At 42.9% G+C, this 20563-nt stretch overlaps 1 protein-coding gene across 1 annotated transcript in view; it reads right to left on the bottom strand.

Annotated features, from left to right (window-relative positions):
* Positions 1–20563, bottom strand: part of EDARADD (EDAR associated death domain) — a 152713-nt gene that overhangs the window by 75363 nt on the left and 56787 nt on the right. The window contains 1 exon segment of the mRNA XM_040350759.1: positions 7698–7737. Coding sequence (XP_040206693.1) covers positions 7698–7737 — 40 coding nt within the window.

Below are 20563 nucleotides of genomic sequence, written 5' to 3'. Positions count from 1 at the left end.
ATTTTCGAACTTTGGATTTTTGAATTTTTCATTTTCGAAAATTCGAAATTTTGAAAATTCGTAAATTCGAAAAATAAAAAATTTCGAATATTCGAAAATTCGAAATTTCGAAAATTCGAAAATGAAAAATTCGAAATTTCGAAAATGAAAAATTCGAAAATGAAAAATTCGAAATTCGAAAGTTAAAAATTCGAAAATGAAAAATTCGAAATTTCAAAAAATCCAAAATTCGAAAAAGAAAAATTCGAAAATTTAACATTTCGAAATTCGAAAGTTAAAAATTCGAAAATGAAAAATTCGAAAATGAAAAATTCGAAAATGAAAAATTCAAAAATTTGAAATTGAAAAATTCGAAAAATAAAAAATTTGAATATTATGAAAAATTCGAAAATTCGAATATTCAAATTCGAAAATGAAAAATTCGAAAATTGAAAAAACGAAAAATAAAAAATTAGAAAAATTTGAATATTCGAAATTTGTTTTCCCGCGTCGTATCTTTGTTTTGTATCTACAAAACAAGATACGACTGCATCTGGGATCGATCCGACAAGCGTACGTCTTAGTACGCTGTCGGATCGTAGGTGCAATTTTTCCGCCGGCCGCTAGGTGGCGTTTCTGTCGAATTCCGCGTCGAGTATGCAAATTAGCTAGATACGGCGATCCACGAACGTACGTCCGGCCGGCGCATTTTTTTACTTTGTTTGCGTTGGGCTTTTTCTGGCGTATAGTTACCCCTGCTATATGGTGGCGTACTCAATGTTAAGTATGGCCGTCGTTCCCGCCTCGCATTTTGAATTGTTTACGTTGTTTGCGTAAGTCGTTTGCGAATAGGGATTTGCGTAGAATGACGCCACCGTCGAAAGCATTGGCTTGTTCCGGTTTAATTTCGAGCATGCGCACTGGGATGCCCCCACGGACGGCGCATGCGCCGTTCAAAAAAAACATTGTTTACGTCGGGTCACGACGTATTTACATAAAACACGCCCCCATCACATCGATTTGAATTGCGCGCCCTTACGCCGCCAAAGATACACAACGCCGCCGTAACTTATGGCGCGCATTCTTTGAGGATTAAAAAAAAAAAGAAAAGTTACGGCGGCGTAGTGTATCTTAGATACGCTACGCCCGGCGGAAATATGAGCCGATGTACGTGAATCTGCCCCTATGTGTTTTTGGCCTGGCCAACAAAGTTAACCCTTGCCTTCCTGGGAGTACCCTCTCAGCAGGGCATACACAACTAAACAGTGCAATCAACTCACATTGGGCAATACAATTTTACAAAGACATGCAGTCAAAGTAATCAGAACCACAATAAGCAAAAACAAATAAAAGAATACACAATACAGTAAATCCTTTGGAAGCACCTGCGTTTAACCTGTCCAGCACAAATAAGAGTAATATGGCTTGGGACATACTGACAATGTTAATTTTATCAATGAAAATATTTTTATTATAGTTTTCTTCAGCTGCGTGTTTTCAGTGATGAAAACTAAGGCCCCTTTCACACTGGGGCGGGAGGTGCGGTGACGGTATTTTTAGCGTCGCTATACCTTCGGAATTGCGGCGGTATTCAGCCGCTAGCGGTGCAGAAAGGAAGGCTTAGTTTCTAATTCGTTTTTTAACGAAAATTCGAAAATTCGTTCATTCCGAATTTTCGTATTAACAAATTTTTTATTTCCGAAATTTCCGAAAAAGCAAAAAACTATTTTTTTTTTAAAAAACTAAATTTCCGAAAACAAAAAGGAATGAAACGAAAATGAAAAAAGTAAAATTCGGAAATTCAAAAAATTCAGAAATTTTCCACATTCGAATTTTAGATTTTCGAACTTTGGATTTTTGAATTTTTCATTTTCGAAAATTCGAAATTTTGAAAATTCGTAAATTCGAAAAATAAAAAATTTCGAATATTCGAAAATTCGAAATTTCGAAAATTCGAAAATGAAAAATTCCAAATTTTGAAAATGAAAAATTCGAAAATGAAAAATTCGAAATTCGAAAGTTAAAAATTCGAAAATGAAAAATTCGAAATTTCAAAAAATCCAAAATTCGAAAAAGAAAAATTCGAAAATTTAACATTTCGAAATTCGAAAGTTAAAAATTCGAAAATGAAAAATTCGAAAATGAAAAATTCGAAAATGAAAAATTCGAAAATGAAAAATTCAAAAATTTGAAATTGAAAAATTCGAAAAATAAAAAATTTGAATATTATGAAAAATTCGAAAATTCGAATATTCAAATTCGAAAATGAAAAATTCGAAAATTGAAAAAACGAAAAATAAAAAATTAGAAAAATTTGAATATTCGAAATTTGAAAATTCGAAATTTGAAATTTTAAAACTCGAAAATTCGGAAATTCAAAAAATTCGGAAATTTTCCACATTCGAATTTTCGATTTTCGAACTTTGGATTTTTGAATGCTACAATTTCGAAATTTCGATTTTTAATTTTCGAATTTTCGTAAATTCGAAAAATAAAAAATTTCGAATATTCGAAAAATAAAAAATTTCGAATATTCGAAATTTCGAAAATGAAAAATTCGAAAATTCGAAAATGAAAAATTCGAAATTTCGAAAATTCGAAAATGAAAAATTCGAAATTTCGAAAATGAAAAATTCGAAAATGAAAAATTCGAAATTCGAAAGTTAAAAATTCGAAATTGGAAAATGAAAAATTCGAAATTTCGAAAATTCGAAAATGAAAAATTCGAAAATTTAACATTTCGAAATTCGAAAATTCGAAAAATAAAAAATTTGAATATTATGAAAAATTCGAAACTTCGAATATTCAAATTCGAAAATGAAAAATTCGAAAATTGAAAAAATCGAAAAATAAAAAATTTGAAAAATTTGAATATTCGAAATTTGAAAATTCGAAATTTGAAATTTTAAAACTCGAAAATTCGAATATTCGAAAATTCGAAATACGAAAATAAAAAATTCGGAATTTCTAAAATTCTAAAATTAAAAAAAAAAAGAAAAATTATCGAATTTCCGAAAATCCGAATTTCCGAAATTCGTAAATACGAAAATTTGTAAATAAAAAATTTGGAAATTCGTAAATAAAAAAATTCATAAATTCGACATTTCGGAAGTCCGAAAATTCAGAAATTGAAAAATTCGAAAATACGAAAATTTCGGAAATACGAAAATTGGAATTTTCGGAAATCCTTGTCCCCACTAATTTCTGCCGCCGTCATGCCCCCCTCCGGGCTACCGCCTTTTCCCACTCCTTTCTGCCACAGTCATGTCCCCCTCCGTGCTGCCGCCGTGTCCCCACACCTTTCTGCCGCCGATGTGTCCCCCCTCCGTGCTGCCGCTGTGTCCCCACTCCTTTCTGCTGCTGTCATGCCCCCCTCCTTGCTGCCGCCGTGTCCCCTTCCTTGCTGCCCCCGTCATTGCCCCCCTCCTTGCTGCCGCCGTGTCCCCCCTCGATCTGTCAGGATGAAGAGTGGCGCTAGGAGCCGGTAAAGCCGGCTCCTACCTTTTCCAAATGTACAGAGTCAGTGATCACTGACTGTCCATTCACATAACTGAAACATTGTAACCTCCTGTGATTACGATGTTTCAGTTTATGAATGAAGAGAAGCCGCGGCTTCTCTCCCTTCATTTTCAGGGAATTTGTGTCCCTAGTCCCTTTTCCTGTCTCAGAGGGGAGATGTCAGAGGTTGATTAAAAAAAAAAGGAATTGCAATAAAAAAATTAATTGTAAAAAATAAAAATGTTAATAAAAAACACACTAACAATGTACATTTCCCCCCACCCCCCTTAAAAAAATAAAGCATTGTAAAAAAATAAAAAAAATAAACAAATTGTAAAAAAAACTACTGACACATGAGGTTTAAAAAAAGTATCGGCAATCGGTATCGGCGAGTACTTGATAAAAAGTATCGGTACTTGTACTCGGTCCTAAAAAAGTGGTATCGGGACAACCCTAGTATTAAGGTTTGAACATGCACTACAGACAAAGATTTAGCTGTTGTGATATACCAATCGTCTTTAAAAATAAAGCCTAAAAGAAACAAAAATATTGCTTTTTGACAAACAGAAGTGCAACTTTAAAACATAAAAAACCCAAAAGACTGTAAACGCTATTGGCTGTAATGTCAGGCTGCAAGTGGGGATGGGGAAGTACATGGGAGTGAGGGAGGGCACAGGGCAGGGTGCATTATAATTTAGGGATGGGGAGGTGACCTTCAAGTGGGGCAGAGAACTGGACTGTCTGGGGATGCTATTTTACACAGTGCTAAGCACTGCCTTGCTGGGAGGAGATACACTCACCACGTCACATCCAGATAGACACAAATCCGAAGGAGGAGTTCATCCTCTGTGGTTTGCAGGGCATTGTTCCAAAACTGCCAGGCAGCAGGCAGACAATACAGCTTTAACAGCAGGTGGAGGTCTGAGAAAAGTGGAATTTTAGACGCCGAGTGTATGACTCGATCCCGCTCCCCAGCGGCTGCGTCATTGGATTTGATTGACAGCAGAATAAAATACTACTAAAATAGCATTTTTAGCCAACAGACTATGTCTAAAACAAAAATTAATAGTGCCTATTGACACCCAAGCAATGCCTACAAGCATTACCTTTTACTCCCATAATTTGAATTATATATATATATATATATATATATATATATATATATATATATATATATATATATATATATATATATAAACATAAGCTTTGCAGCAGGCAGTTTAATGTGCTTCTTCTAAACCTTTTACCTTAAAGTGATTGTAAATCTCATTTAAAAAACAAAGAAACAAACATGTTATACTTACCTCCTCTGTGCAGTTGGTTTTGAACAGAGCAGCCCACATCCTTGTTCTTGGGTCCCTCTTTGGTGCTCCTGGGCCCCTCTCTCCTGTTCAGTGCCCCCACCGCCAGCAGCTAGCCATGGGGGCACCCGAGCCGAGTCACAGCTCAATGTGTTCAGACACAAAGTCCCAACCTGGCCCTGTCCGCTCTCTCCTGATTGGCTAGCTGACTTTGCCAGCCACAGGAGCCAATGGTGTCACTCCTGTGTCTCAACCAATCAGGAGGAGATCCCAGACGGCTAAGACACTTGTGGACATCGCTAGAGAGAGTAGGGGCTTAGTTAAGTAATTAGGGGGTGCTAGGGAGGATGCTAAACACAGAAGGTTTTTTATCTTAATGCATAGAATGCATTAAGAAGAAAAACCTTCTGCCTTTACAACTCCTACAGCAGCTGCAGAGCGAGGAGACCAAGTCTACTTTAGACCAGTACCAGCAATCTTCCAGCATACAAGAAAATATATGCAACTGACTTAAAGGTTGTTTTTGCTTCCCTATAGAAAATAGCAATACCCACAAACTGAAAATGTTCTGAAAACTGTCAGTGTGCTGTCAAAGAAAAAAGAAAACAAATATTTTTTGATAGTTCCCCAAAAAACTTTGAAACTATGAGAAAACTGAGAAACTATGACAGTCATGTAATCTATTAAAATTGGCCTCATCCACCCACTTCGGGCAATGTATAATATTTCAGGGAAAGTTCTTCTTTTTCCACTATGCACATCATTATGTTGTAAAGGAATGTGACCCTGAGGTTTGACATTTCTGATACATGTATGATGTGTGTGTGTGCCACTGAATTTCAATCTCTAAAACAGCAGATTAGGGATAAATACAAAAAAAAGATGTAGAAACCAAATGAAACTGAAAACTTAAAAAGGTGTTCAATAACAAATAATAAAAAAAAATTGTTAAACGTTTATGATGTCCTTCTGGATTGGGAAGCAAATTAAGGCACTGTCTGGAGAATACTGTGATCTGTACGAGAGCTAATCAATACCCAGGGGAGGGCTGGGCCAGGGGGCAGGGTAGGAATTGCCTCCCAGGCCGCTCAAACTTATGTTCAAAATGGCCGGCAACCACTGCCCACTACCATTTTCTTTTTTATTCTGCTCTAGGACGTCGGGCCGGGGGCACGGCCACAGCGGTTTACCCTAGCTGTTGCATTCCGGGAGTTGTAGTCCACGCTCAAGCTCCCAGTGGGTGAAAAACAGAGCAGCGCAGTAGAAACTACAACTCCCTGGGCCCGGATTCTTGGAAGCAGGCAGAGGCAGTGCGTGCTAGGGAGTCGGGACGCAGGGTTGCAGGGCTGGGCGCTGGCTGCAACTTGACCCCAGGACCAAGAGCATTACCACCAGGAGGCCGTAGTGTGCAAGGACCTGCTGAGCTGAGATCACTGAGGTGAGAGAACCTGACACCCCTAGCTGACCCCCCATCTCCCCCCATACACCCCATGTAACCTGCCCCAGTGATCAGGCTGCATTGATGGGCACTGGAGTTGGCTGCACTGATGAGTACTGGTGAGGCTGCATTGAAAAACCAGGTGGGCCATGGATGGATGGATGGGCCATGGATGGTGAGCTGATTCGGCGGTTCAATGGGCCACTTGACTGGACTTGCCCCCCAGGCCTAAGGCTGCCAGCCCTCCCCTGTCAATACCTTTAAGTGTTATACTTTATACTTACACAATACTTAGCATGCATGCCCTTATTATGACAATCGGGCTTAATTCTGGATCATGAGGTTGAAAAGAACCCTTCAGTATATAATTATGATGAATGCTAATGCTTAGAAAATTCGATATGGAAAAATCACCTAGACTAGAGCTTACCTTTCAACTGCTTTCACACACTACAGTTTAATTACTAAAAGAGTAGATGCTTTTTGTAAAGTAAATGTTTACTAAGCTTAGTAAATAGGATGAAGCTGTGTTCAATTGAATACCCAGTCATCAGCATGGTTATTTATTAAGGTGGAACTTCACTTAAAAGGGGATGTTCTGCTTATTTTCACCCCCTCTTCTCTACTACCTTTTGAACAGTTTTGTTATTCTGGATGAAGCCTTTTTGAACAAGTCACAGGTCCCAGAAGGATACAGGGCTATTCACAAAATGCCGCATAGCTCGCTCATGCACAATGGGCAACCGGCTTTGAAGACACAAGAAGTCACAGCTGGCTGCCCACAGTAAACATGCTGGCGCTAGTGGATCTAAGGCCAATGAAGAACTGGCACAGGCGAGGATGGCGCTTTGTATTTTATTTTTTGTATTTGTAGCTTCTGACTTATTTTTTTGTTCCTAGGTTGAATAACTGCTTTAAACTCGGTGAACATTCCCTTTGCAAAATTAATATTGTCTACTACTTTAGTAAACCAACCTTCCTTTCTCTTATCTTATGAGTAAGCGGCCTGTGAAGTCAAGCAGATGAAGAGCAGAAGTCAAGCAGAAGGTAGCCTCTAAAGATGGCCCTGTGCTGCACATTCCTGGAGAAGCAGATGAAATTTGCTCAGTAGGTGGCCCTGCTGACCCCGCTGGACTTGACTACAGTCAATCGTTTATTCAATGTTTGTCAAAAGAGCCAGCTGAGCTCTGATACCCCAGCTAAAGTGCCATGTTCAGACTAAGTAAGCAAATCTAAATAATGAGCCAATATAAATCTTTTGTGAGTAAGTCTAAGTAATTACAATAATTAGAGACTGAGTATTCAAATTTAAACAAAAGTTAATTGGTTCACTTCAAAAACAGCGTAAAGCCAACATACAGCAACCATTACACCCTGAGGGCCATGGCAAAGGCGGAACCCAAGCAAAACATTAAGCTGTGCCAAAGACAGTTAGTACGTTTTCTTTTAATGTATTATAATACTGTAAAGAATTGCTTTACCTTTAGGAAGTGCTGTATCTTGTACTGGATACTTGTCAGTCTGTAAAGAGCCAGGCAGCCTATTATTAAAGCATCATAGAAAAAACACCATCATTGCATCATGTCTTCAAGAAACATTTTCATAAATGGACCCGTGTAATGCTGCACAAAGACTTCACGTTTATTCATTTATTTTATTGTAATTTGCATAAGGCTATGTTCAGATAAAACTATCTCTCAAGGGGTACAGTGTAATAAAAGTGTATATCTTCCTTACATGTTATGCCCAACATATAAGTCTGTAATATTATACGGGGCTGTATCATTTTTTTTACAAATAATACCGTCTAATTTGTAGCTTATTCAAGCTGTAGCTTATTCAATAGAGCAACATTAGAGTGGTTCTAAACTCTCTAGGGCTCTGGTTCTAAGTAACTCCACTTTTGGGTGATCTATGTACATTACAGGTGTAGCGAGGAGCTGGCTACCTTACCTGCAGTATCAGAAGACACTGCAACATTGCTGCAGTGAGTTTATTTCCCTCTAGACGGTCATCACATCCTGATGATTACCACCAGGGAGCAGACTTCTGGGGAAGCTTACAAAAAGGCTGTGCTGGGCCTGGAGCACTCTCTTGGGACCCCTGTCTGGATCTACCAGTAGGAACTCTGTGCCTGTGTACACTGCAGCCGAGTCGTGGCCTGCACAAGAAAGAGTTATCAGGGACTTCCTATCTTAAAGCGGTCTGGAGGCTGTTCCTGCTCCTTCCACAATACCTGCACTTCAGATGCGGATGGGCCTGCAGCACGGTGCGACAAGGGTCAGGCGATATTCCCTGAACCAGGACCCAGAGGGAGATCCTGAAAAGCCATCCCAATCACTACCAGCAACTTCAGTCAGTGTCGGTGAGCGGGCACCTGCCTATTTAGTCCTATAGACACTGTATACAGACACCATTGTCATTGTCCACATTTCTGGTACTTGTAGTGCCACCGGATGCAAGTTAATTTAACCCCATAGACACTGTATACAGACACCTGTGCTTTCGCTTACATCTCTGGGATTTGTAGTTCCACAGGATACAATACCTTTAAACCATCAGTCTCTGTGATCTCATTTGCATCTTGGTAACACAAGGAGGATTCTGTTTCTCTGATTATTACAGCCAAGTTGCTTTGCTCTGCTATTCAGGAAAATTACATTTTTGTTGCAGGGGATGCCAAAAATCTGATTTTTATCTTAGTGCAGACTTCATGGAAAATCAGTAAGCCAATCACACAAGAATGTTGTCAATGCTTCAGTGACATTTCCAGGGAGCGTTCTGTACACCTTCCCATTCAGAATGCAGTGCAATTCGCGTATGCGCAGTAGGAAACTGTCTGTGAAGCCGCAAGGCTTCGCTGCTGGTTTCCATTAGCCAAAATGGCGGCGCAAGCACCCCGAAAGTCGATTCAAGAATCGGCTTGGGTGAGGACACCGCTGGATGCCTGGACAGGCAAGTGCCCTAATAGTAAAAGACTTTGAATTTTTGGAGGGAGGGCCAGAACTCTGTTTTTAATAAAGCTTGCTATACACAGATTAAGATTTGACAGTTCAGCAGGGACCAGCCAAATTTTGATCAGTGTGTTGCAGTCCCCACTCGACAGAAGTTGATTGTTTGATCGACTTCTGTTAAAGAAACATGTTGGAATGATTTGGTGTAGATGGAAAAAAAAATGTTTTCTGCCTACTGGAAGAATGAAAAAGAAAAACAAATACTGCATGGCCAGCTTTATAGTGTCTTTACTTGCTTAAAGTTGTTCTAAGATCTAGTTGTTTTTTTTTTCTTAAAGTATTCCCTGCATTAAGGTAAAAAATTACCCCACTAACTATGCCTCTCCCCAAACTCTTTCCTTCCTCCTGACTCGATGCAGTACTATCCTGACTGCAGCTCCACTACTCCCTCTTCCTGGTCTCCCAGAAAGCAGTGGGAGATGTTGGCTGCTGTCAGTCCAATCCTGTGAGGAGGGAGCTGAGGGCATGGCAGTGTCTTTGGATGCACACAGCTCGCCTCAGGAGCACGCCTGCATTAATGTCGCCATAGTACAGGGCTTGTTATGGGGGCACCCACAGGAAGAAGGAGCAGACAGCGTTGAAGGGGGAACCCATAGAAGAGATAAGGGATCGGCTCTGTGCAATTACAGTATGTTGCACAGAGTAGGTAATTATAAGCTCTTTTTTCTTTTTTTTTCAATGGATTTGGTTTAACCATTTCCCCTTGTTGTAGTAAAGTGGGATGCAGTTTCTTCAACCTTCCGCACTTCAAGCAGTGTAGTAGAAATCAAAAAACAAATTTAAGTTATAAGTACAGCATGAAAAGTGGTGACGGGGACTCTTTTAAGTTTATTTAAATCTACATGCTTATCTAGGAGTACTTAATGACAATGCTACTGTGTATCATTTCACTGCAGAATGAACAGTGTAAGTGCTTGTCTACACTTGTGGTTGGAGGTGGTAAAAACAAGCATCTGAACCACATTTTCACCACCCCTGTAAGTTGCAAAGGCAGTTGGACAGGGTTGTATACATGCCACAGCAAAAATGTTTTCCCCTATGGCGTTTGGTAGGCAGTAACACTACCAAATTTGACCCATTCATGTGACAAGGGTAGGGTTATACACATGCCGTAGCCACAGCAAAAATCTCCCCTATGACGCATTTGGCGAGCAGTACCGATGCTGAACACGACCCATTCAAGGGAATGTGGTGTGGTGTGGCATTTACAGGGTTAAAACAAGCAATGACAAGGCGACATATCAAAAGTCTCTGAAAAGCAATACACTGCCAATAATTTTTCAGAGGGGCGGCAAGGACTGCTGCTAGTGTAAACCTTATAGAAAATCAACAGATTTATTAGCATATTCCATAGGCAATACAAGTATTTTACAGAAGTGACCCTGAGAGACAAAAACTGCTATTTTAATCCTGGAAATACAGTAAATTGTGTTATAAATGTAATTTTTATTTTGCCAATAGTTCCACTTAGGGCATGGTTCACACTTATGCGTATTGGATGCAGGTTGCAGCCGGTTCACACATCTCTGCAACGGTTCCGGTGCAAATTGCACAGGAGTCCTGTGCGTCTTTTGGTCCGTTTCAGGTCCGAATTCATCCCAAAATTCGGCCTGAAATCGGACCTGAAATGGTGAATGGAGACACACACATCTCCTGCTGTGAGCCTCTGCGTGTTCTAGCGTGAACGCAGACTAAAAGCCTACTTCAATTCAATGTTAGGCTAGGCTTTGCTGGCGATTAAATCTATTTGCTACTGAAAGAATATATATAATATTTTTATATATGCAACTTTCATTAACCACTTTACATCCCAGCAATTGACAAAAGACGGCCACAAGGTGGCTCTCAATTGCCGGGAGGACGTCTATAGACGTCCTCTGCTCCTCCGGCCACTGGGGGGCCCCCCGCTGCATCACTGAAGTGCCGATGCGCATGCCTGGAGGCCGCGATGTCCGCCAGGTACCCGTGATCGGCGGATACACAGACAAGGACGTGGATCTGTGTGTGTAAACACACAGATCCACGTCCTGTCAGGGAGAGGAGACCGATGCTGTGTCCCTTGTACATAGGGACACAGATCGGTCACCTCCCCCAGTCAGTCCCCTCCCCCCACAGTTAGAAACACTATACAGGGCACACATTTAACCCCTTCCTCGTCCCCTAGTGTTAACCCCTTCCCTGCCAGTCACATTTATACAGTAACCAGTGCATATTTATAGCACTGGTCGCTGTGTAAATGTGAATGGTCCCAAAAATGTGTCCAATGTGTCCGCCATAATGTTGCAGTCCCAATAAAAATCGCAGATCGCCGCCATTACTAGTAAAAAAAAAATCATAAAAAAAAAATCATAATTCTGTCCCCTATTTTGTAGGCGCAATAACTTTTGCGCAATCCAGTCGCTTATTGCGATTTTTTTTTTAACAAAAATACACAGAAGAATACGTATCGGCCTAAACTGAGAAAAAAATATTTTTTTTTAAAAAAAATGGGATATTTATTATAGCAAAAAGTAAAAAATATTGGGCCAGATTCACGTAGCTCAGCGGATCTATAGATACGCTCGATCTACGTGAATTAAGATCCGCTCCCGCAAGTTTAGGAGGCAAGTGGCTAATTCACAAACCACTTACCTCCAAACTTGCGACGGCGGATCCTAAATCCCCCAGCGGAATTCAAATTCCGCGGCTAGGGGAGTGTCATATTTAAATCAGGCGCGTTCCCGCACCGATTTAAATGTGCATGCGTCGTCCGTAGAATTTCCCGGCGTGCATTGCTATCACTGACGTCACTAGGACGTCAGTGGTTGCGACGTGAGCGGGACTTGCGACGCGCATGTTCGTGAATCGGCGTACGCAAACGACGTAGGAAAATTCAAATTCGACGCGGGAACGCCGGCTATACTTAACATTGGCTGCGCCTGATAAAAGAAGTCGTAAGTATACGACGGAAAACCGCTACGAAAACGACGTAAGAACACTGCGACAGGTCCGCGTACGTTCGTGAATTTGCGTATCTCGCTGATTTACATATTATTTATCGTAAATCAGCGGGAACGCCCCCGGCGCCATTTTTAAATTAAAAAAAAGATCCGACAGTGTAACACAGTGTAACACTGTCGGATCTAGCCCTATCTATGCGTATCTGATTCTATGAATCAGGCGCATAGATAGGACCAGTTTACGTCAGAGATACGATGGTGTATCTGTAGATACACCGTCGTATCTCTTTGTGAATCTGGCCCATTGTGTTTTTTTTCAAAATTGTAGTTCTATTTTTGTTTATAGCGCAAAAAATAAAAACCGCAGAGGTGATCAAATACCACCAAAAGAAAGCTCTATTTGTGGGGAAAAAAGGACATTGATTTTGTTTGGGAGCCACATCGCACAACCGCGCAAATGTCAGTTAAAGCGACGCAGTGCCGGAAGCTGAAATTTCGCCTGGGCAGGAAGGGGGTATATGTGCCCAGTAAGCAAGTGGTTAAAATACCTAGTGATTCTGCTATAAGGAACCTCGTTTAGGTACTTTCTATTATAGAGTGGAGATGTTCTGTTCCTCTATCCAAATTGTGCTACAGTGCCTTGAAAACTTATTGATACAACTTGAAATTTTCCATATATTGTCAAATGTATTTTATTGGGATTTTATTTGATAGGTAATACAAAGTGGCAAATAATTGTGAAGTGGAAGGGAAATGATAAATGGTTTTCACATTTTTTTTACAAATAAATGTGTGAAAAGTGTGGCATGCATTTGTATTCAGTCAATAATTTGTAGAACCACCTTTTGCTGCCTTTACAGCTGCAAGTCCTTTTGGGGATGTCTCTACCAACTTTGCATATCTAGAGAGTAATATTTTTGCCCACTCTTCTTTGCAAAATAGCTCAAAATAGTCCATGAACAGCAATTTTCAAGTCTTGCCACAGATTTTTAATTGGATTTAGGTCTGGGCTTTGACTGGGCCATTCTAACTCATGAGTATGCTTTGATCTAAACCCTTCCATTGTAGCTCTGGCTGTATGTTTGGGGTCGGACCTCCACCTCAGTCTCAAGTCTATTGCACACTCTAATGCCACGTACACACGAACGATCAGAATTTCCAACAACAAATGTTCGATGTGAGCTTTTGGTCGGATATTCCAACCGTGTGAAGGCTCCATCGGACATTTGCTGTTGAAATTTCCAACAACAAATGTTTGAGAGCTGGTTCTCAATTTTTCCGACAACAAAAGTTCTTGTCGGAAATTCCAATTGTGTGTATGCAATTCCGACGCACAAAAAATCCACGCATGATCGGAATCAAGCAGAACAGACGCATTGCCTATTTAACTTAATTTTTCTCGGCTCATCGTACGTGTTGTACGTCACCGCGTTCTTGACGATCGGAATTTCCGACAACATTTGTGTGACTGTGTGTATGCAACACAAGTTTGAGCCAACATTCCGTCGGGAAAAAAATCCACGATTTTGTTGTCGGAATGTCAGATCGTGTGTACGTGGCATTACAGATTTTCTTCCACAATTGCACTGTATTTGTCTCCATCCATCTTCCCATCAACTCTGACAAGCTTCCCTGTCCCTGCTGAAGAAAAGTGTGTTCAGGGTGATGTGCAGTGTTAGTTTTCCACCACACATCCTGGGCCAAATCCACAAAGCAGATGCGCCGACTTAACTCGAGATTTCAAATTTTACACCGCGCGTATCTTTGCGCCCGATCCTCAAAACGAAAATTCCGGTTTTTCCGTCCTACCTAAAATAATTACACCGGCGCATCCTCTGACGCAAATTACGCTAGTCACGACGCTTTTTTTGATAGGCAAAGATGCAAATGAGGGAGATAGGGCGATCCACAAAATTAAGTGTGTGCGCCGTAGATTACGCCCTGTGCACCGTAGATTACGCCCTGTGCGCACCTGTTAGTTTCCTGGAGCAAAATTAGACTTTATAAAAGCAGCCCTAATTTTACACCTGCCCTGTAAAGGTCTGCTGAAGCAACAGCATTGAGGAAGAGCTGACAACACATCTTTGCTGGACTTCAATCTGACTGCCAAAATGCCCGGCCCATCCATGATTCTAACGGCACTCACTACATTACAGGCGCAAAGAAGGAGGAGGGCACAGAGGAGGAGGAGGAGGGCACAGGAGAGGGTATACCGCCCACGCCAAGATCTCTTTGGCATGACTGCTTCTGAGGTCTATGGCAACTTCCGCTTTAACCAGGAAGCCATCCTGGAATTAACCCGAATCCTGCAGGATGATCTCACCACCCCAACCCAACGATCCCATGCCCTGCCACCTCACATCAAAGTAATGGCAACCCTGCATTTTCTTGCCACTGGGTCTTTCCAAAGAACATGTGGAGGTCTGGCTGGGATGGTACAGTCCTCGATGAGCAGGTGTGTCCATCAAGTAGTCCCTGCACTACTAAGACGCATGGGCAATCAATTTCAAAAGCCCACCCAGGAGGACCAGCGATTGAAGACCATGGCGGACTTTTATCACATTGCTGGGTTCCCACGGACCATCAGGGCCATTGACTGTACCCATGTGGCACTACAGCCCCCCCATGAGACAGAGCACCTGTTCCGGAATCGCAAAAACTGGCATTCCATAAATGTCCAGGTGATTGTAGATGCCCATGGCCTCATCTGGCATGTCTGTGCCAAATTTCCTGGTTCGTGCCATGACAGCTATATATTCCGGCAGACCAACATATCTCGAGATTTGGAGCTGAACGTGTATGGAGACAGCTGGCTGATTGGTGAGTGACATGGGTGTCAGGTATGTCCCCCCCCCCCCCATGATGCAGACATCACAAGGGGCACATGCATGACTAATATCCTCCTGTCTTTTCCCTTCCAGGTGACTCTGGATATGCCCTGGGACCACATCTGATGACCCCATTCAGGAACCCCCAAACCCCAGGAGAGCAACGCTACAATGACGCTCATATTTGCACCCGGGCAGTTGTGGAGCGCAGATTTGGGCTGCTGAAGTCCCGCTTCAGATGCCTGGACAAGACTGGGGGTACACTGTTGTATTCCCCAGACTTTGTGTGCCAACTAATCGGTGCTTGTTGTATTCTTCACAACTTTGCCATGAGAAGGGGACTGGAGATTAACTTACGTGCTGACCTGACCCCCCACCCAGGCAATCCCCCCCTAACCCACTCTACCCGGTCTACTGAGGGCAAAGTAGCCAGGAGACGCCTCGCAGAAGGCATTTTTTCACAGTAAACGCACATGAATAATGTCACAATGATAATATTTGTTTTCACTGGAAACGCACATGAATAATGTCACAATGAGAATGTTGCTTTGCACAGTAAACGCACTTGAATTATGTCACATTTGAGAATGTTTTTTTTCTCTGGAAACTAACATTAATTATGTCACAATGAGAATGCATAATTGCACACCACTGTGGTCCCTAGCACAGACACATCACATGCACATCGAATTGCATTAGATCCAAGTACCCCCCCCCCCCCTTTGGTACTTGGGAGCAGTAACGCCACGCCACGGCTCCAATTATGTCACTGTGCATTAATACACCATTCAGGAACCTGGGATCACTTCTCCCTGGTCCTGGGGATCCCTTATCCACCAAAACTGAGGGTGACACCCTTATTTTATCAGGAATGCCACCCCCCCACATTCACACATCATTCACACACATAAACCAAATCATAAGTACAGTATAATAAACAAAATCATTAAAAAAAAAAAAAAAAAAAATCAAAAGTACCCCTGCAATTTAATTCCGGCGGCGAGTGCTCCGTCTGGGCTGCCCACGGGCACGGCCATGGGCAACTGGAGTATCTTCATGGGGAGGGGAGCAGGGGAGGGAGGAGCCTCCCCTGGTGTCTGACCTCTGGCTGGCCTGCCCTCCAAGGCCACTGCTATCCTGTTCAGACAGACAGTGATGGCAGCCGTATTGGCCTGGCCAGCCCGGGTGTTGTCCTGCACAGCCCGGGTGTTGTCCTGCACAGCCCAGGTGAGGGCAGTCACCTTCTGGGCCACGCCTGTTGTGGCGGTATGCAGGGACCACAAACAGTTGATGACCCCCAATGAATTGGTGGCCACATCACTGAGTGACTCCCTCATTACATCCAGGCTGTGCTCCATCTTGGTCATAGTTTTTTTGATGTCACCCAGACTGCGGGTCTGCTGGGCATTGTCCCTCAGCAGACTGGCCGGCAGACGCTCAGACACCCCCCTGGTCTCCTGGGTCGCCATCCTGCCTGCCCCTGAGGCTTGTGGCCTGGGAGGAGGGGATAGAGTGACCCTTGTGGGTTGCGGCCTGTTGGGGGAGGAGTGGGAGGGGCTACCCCTGATGGTGGCCTGACTGGTGCCAGCCTCTGGGGTAGCCTCTGGGGGAGCCTCAAGGGGAGCCTCAAGGCTAGCCTCAAGGGTATCCTCAAGGGTATCCTCAAATGTCATGAGATCAGTGGCAATAAGGATTTCCCGGCCAATCTGGAGATCTTCTTCCTCCTCCCCCTCATCCTCCTCCCCCTCAGCCTCCTTCCCCTCAGCCTCCTCATGAGGGGAGGTTTGGCCACTCCCCTCCCCTGGGGACTCCTCAGCAGCCTCCTGTCTTTGGGGTGGTGCAGCAGCCTGGCCTGATGGGCCAGCAATCTCCTGGTCATCTGTGGAGTACACCAAACAATCACAGGTTTGAGGATCCACACACTTGGCACATCTTCCCTTCCCCCACCCACACATGCTAATCACCAAATAGAAAAACAAAAACCTTACCTGGCCTCACAAGAACATCAGACTGATAACCAGGCAGGCCCACCACCTGCTCTGGCTCGAAACACCGGGCCACTGCCCATTCCTCCTCAGTCAGCCGGATGGGGCATGGTCCCCCTCCTCCAGTGCCCCTCCTATGGGCAGTGAGCTTGGCCACCTTATTGCGGACCACGCCCCTCAGATCATTGATCTTTTTCTTGATGCCAGCGGGGGTCCTCGTCTCCCCCCCCCCCCGCCGCATTTATGTGATCTGTAATTTTTGCATATATCCTCTTCCTTTGGGCCGGGGAGGTGTTCCGGCTATCAGGCCCATGTAAATATCTTCCATATTGGATGATATACCTGGCAAGGATTTGCTTTTCAACATGAGAAAAATTCAGCTTCCTGCGTTTGGGGGCCATCACAGACACCACCCAGCAACAAGAAAACAAACAGGACAAACACACAAAAATACACACACAACAAACACACAAAAATACACACACAAGCAGACAGCTACTACAAAGTCAAAAACAAACACACAAAAAACAAACACAAAATCCAAGCAAAAAAACAAACAAACACTTAGCAGAAACAATCAAACAAAAAATACACTTATCAGAAACAAACAACAACTACTATCTAATACTCCTCCAACACTTCTCTATCACACACAACTTACCAACAAACACTGACAAACTAAGAGCAGAAGCAAATTGCTCATGGAAGGGAGCACAGGGAAATACTTTTGCAAGGGAAGTGTATTTAAGCACAGGGCGATCTTTAAACTAAGTACACTTGGCCTTTTACCTATCTCACTGATTGCGCCAAGCAAAGTTCTGCACATGCGCAGTGAGCAGCAGATTCATGCGCGCATGCGCATTACGGCCGGCCCTTCATTTGCATGGGGTCACGGCTCATTACAATAAAGCACGCCCACTTCCTTCCCACTTGCCATAACCCCGCCTTACACCTCGGAATTTAGGTTACGGCCGGCGCAATTTTGTGCGCAAATGCGCTGTGGATACGGCACTTACGACACCAACTTAGGGCGCCGTAACTTAAATGACATAAGTTTTCAGAAACTTAATTTGCGCCGCTGGCTGTGGATTTGGCCCCCTGTGTTTTGTTTTTAGGCCAAAAACTAAAATTTTGGTCTCATCTGACCAGAGCACCTTCTTTCCCATGTTTTTCGCAGACTGCAAACGGGGCTTCTTCTTGTCACTCTTCCATAAAGGCCAGATTTGTGGAGTGCACAACTAATAGTTTCTCCCACCTGAGCTGTGGATCTCTTCAGCTCCTCCAGTTACCATGGGCTTCTTGGCTGCTTCTCTGATAAATGCTCTCCTTACCCAGTCTTTCAGTTTAGGTGGACGGCCATGTCTTGGTAGGTTTTCAGTTGTGCCATACTCTTTCCATTTTCAGATAATGGATTGAACAGTGCTTCGTGAGATGTTTAAAGCTTGGGATATTTTTTTATAACCTAACCGTGCGTTAAACATCTCCACAACTTTATCCCTGACCTGTCTGGTGTGTTCCTTGGCCTTCATGATGCCGTTTGTTTACTAAGGTTCTCTAATAAACCTCTGAAGGCTTCACAGAACAGCTGTGTTTATACTGAGATTAAATTACACACAGGTGTACTCTATTCAGTGCCATCATAAGAGCATTATAGGACCCTGGGCAATACAGTGCACTGGGGCCCTGTCTACACAATCACTCATGAAAATAAAAATGCTAATTATCAATAAGGCTATATTTTATTGGTACTTCCAACAAATGGCTGGTGTTGACGCTTCAATCATTAAGGCACCATGGTTGTTATGCTGTCAGGATGATTGAAGCGCATTATTTCTATTATTACATTGTAATATAAAATGAAATGGTTCAACTCACCAAAGTGCAGAACCAGTGGGAACCCTGAGCATGTCACTTGCCACCGTCGCCTGCAACACATTGCGGTTTGTCACTTGCCTGCCATCAGATGCAGATTGTCACCTGCCACATGTTGCTGATTGTCACTTGCCACGTCACCTGCCACACATTGCGGATTGTCACTTGCCACGTCACCTGCCACACATTGCGGATTGTCACTTGCCACGTCACCTGCCACACATTGCGGATTGTCACTTTCCACGTCACCTGCCACCAGATGCGGATTGTCACTTGCCACGTCACCTGCCACTCATTGCAGATTGTCACTTGCCACGTCACCTGCCACACCTTGCGGATTGTCACGTGCCTGCTAAGGTGGTGTTTTGCTCGTCTCTTGCTTCTTTGTCCCAGAGTCAGGCAGCAGAGAGATAATGTAATCTCTCTGCTGCCCACGGTGACTGCACAGTGAGCGCGGAAGTTACTGCACGGATGTGGGGGCGGTGAGAGATGATGTCATCTCTCTGCTCCCTTGCCCGCCAGCTCGCTGATTGGCCAGCCACCCACTCACACCTAGCCTGCTCTCACCCGCCCACACATTGAGCCGCCTGGTCCACCTACGGAGCCGCTCGCTCTCTTACCCACCCGCAGAGCCACCCGCTCTCTCGACCCACCCAGCCCGCAAATTTCACTGGGGTCGCTGGGCAGGTGGGGCCCCTGGGCAACTTCCCAGCGTGCCCATGCGAAAAGACGGCTCTGACTCTATTTACTAATTAGGTGACTTCTGAAGGAAATTGGTTCAACTAGATTTTAGTTAGGGGTATCAGAGTAAAGGGGTTGAATACAAATGTACGCCACACTTTTCCAATATTTATTTGTAAAAAAAAATGTAAAAAACATTTATCGTTTTCCTTCCACTTCATAATTATGTGCCACTTTGTGTTGGTCTATAACATAAAATACCAATAAAATACATTTACGTTTCTTGTTGTAACATGACAAAATGTTGAAAAATTTCAAGGAGTATGAAAACGTTTTCAAGGCACTGCAAGTGTTATCATCTTCTCACATGGGCTCCAATGGAAACTACAAGTGACCATTTCAACATACATTATGCAGACATGGTCCACTGTTACTGCAATTCACATTGAGGAATCTTAAACTGAGAAATGCCATGCAGCCATTGCTGGAGTGTATTTGAACAGGAAGTGACTGCAAAGAGGCTGTATGAGATTAACAGCACAGAGATGCAACAGGATAAAAAAAGTTAAAAACAGTATTTTCTAAAGGGAAAAATGCCAGTTGTTATGATACTTGATTTAGTAAACTAAATACCAAAAGTTTTATATCAACTTTATCTCCGGTCAGTCTCCTGCCACAGTTATTCCATTGTGCTGCAGGAAATGAGGCGAGTGTCAACTACTTATTGAATATTAGTAAATAGATAGAAAAGCATATTATATTTTCTTGTTATGATTTTTTTTTTACATTTCTTTAGCTGCTACTGGTTTCTTGCCTAGGCCAAAATTATGTCATACATCCCAGGAGTCTTCATGGGCATTTTTTTTTTTTTTTCGTCTGGAGGAGATGAGATGGGACTTTCTCAGCTAAGCACACTCTCTTGCCTGCATGCCTGAGCTAAATGCAAATGGATTCCAGGGGGTAAATGCTACATGAATCACTTGCTCTTACTGAAGATGGCCACCACTAAAAATGCTAAGTAGTAGCAA

This window comes from Rana temporaria, chromosome 4 (assembly GCF_905171775.1).
Source record: "Rana temporaria chromosome 4, aRanTem1.1, whole genome shotgun sequence".
NCBI lineage: Eukaryota > Metazoa > Chordata > Amphibia > Anura > Ranidae > Rana > Rana temporaria.
This window is presented reverse-complemented; position numbering and strand designations above follow the sequence as displayed.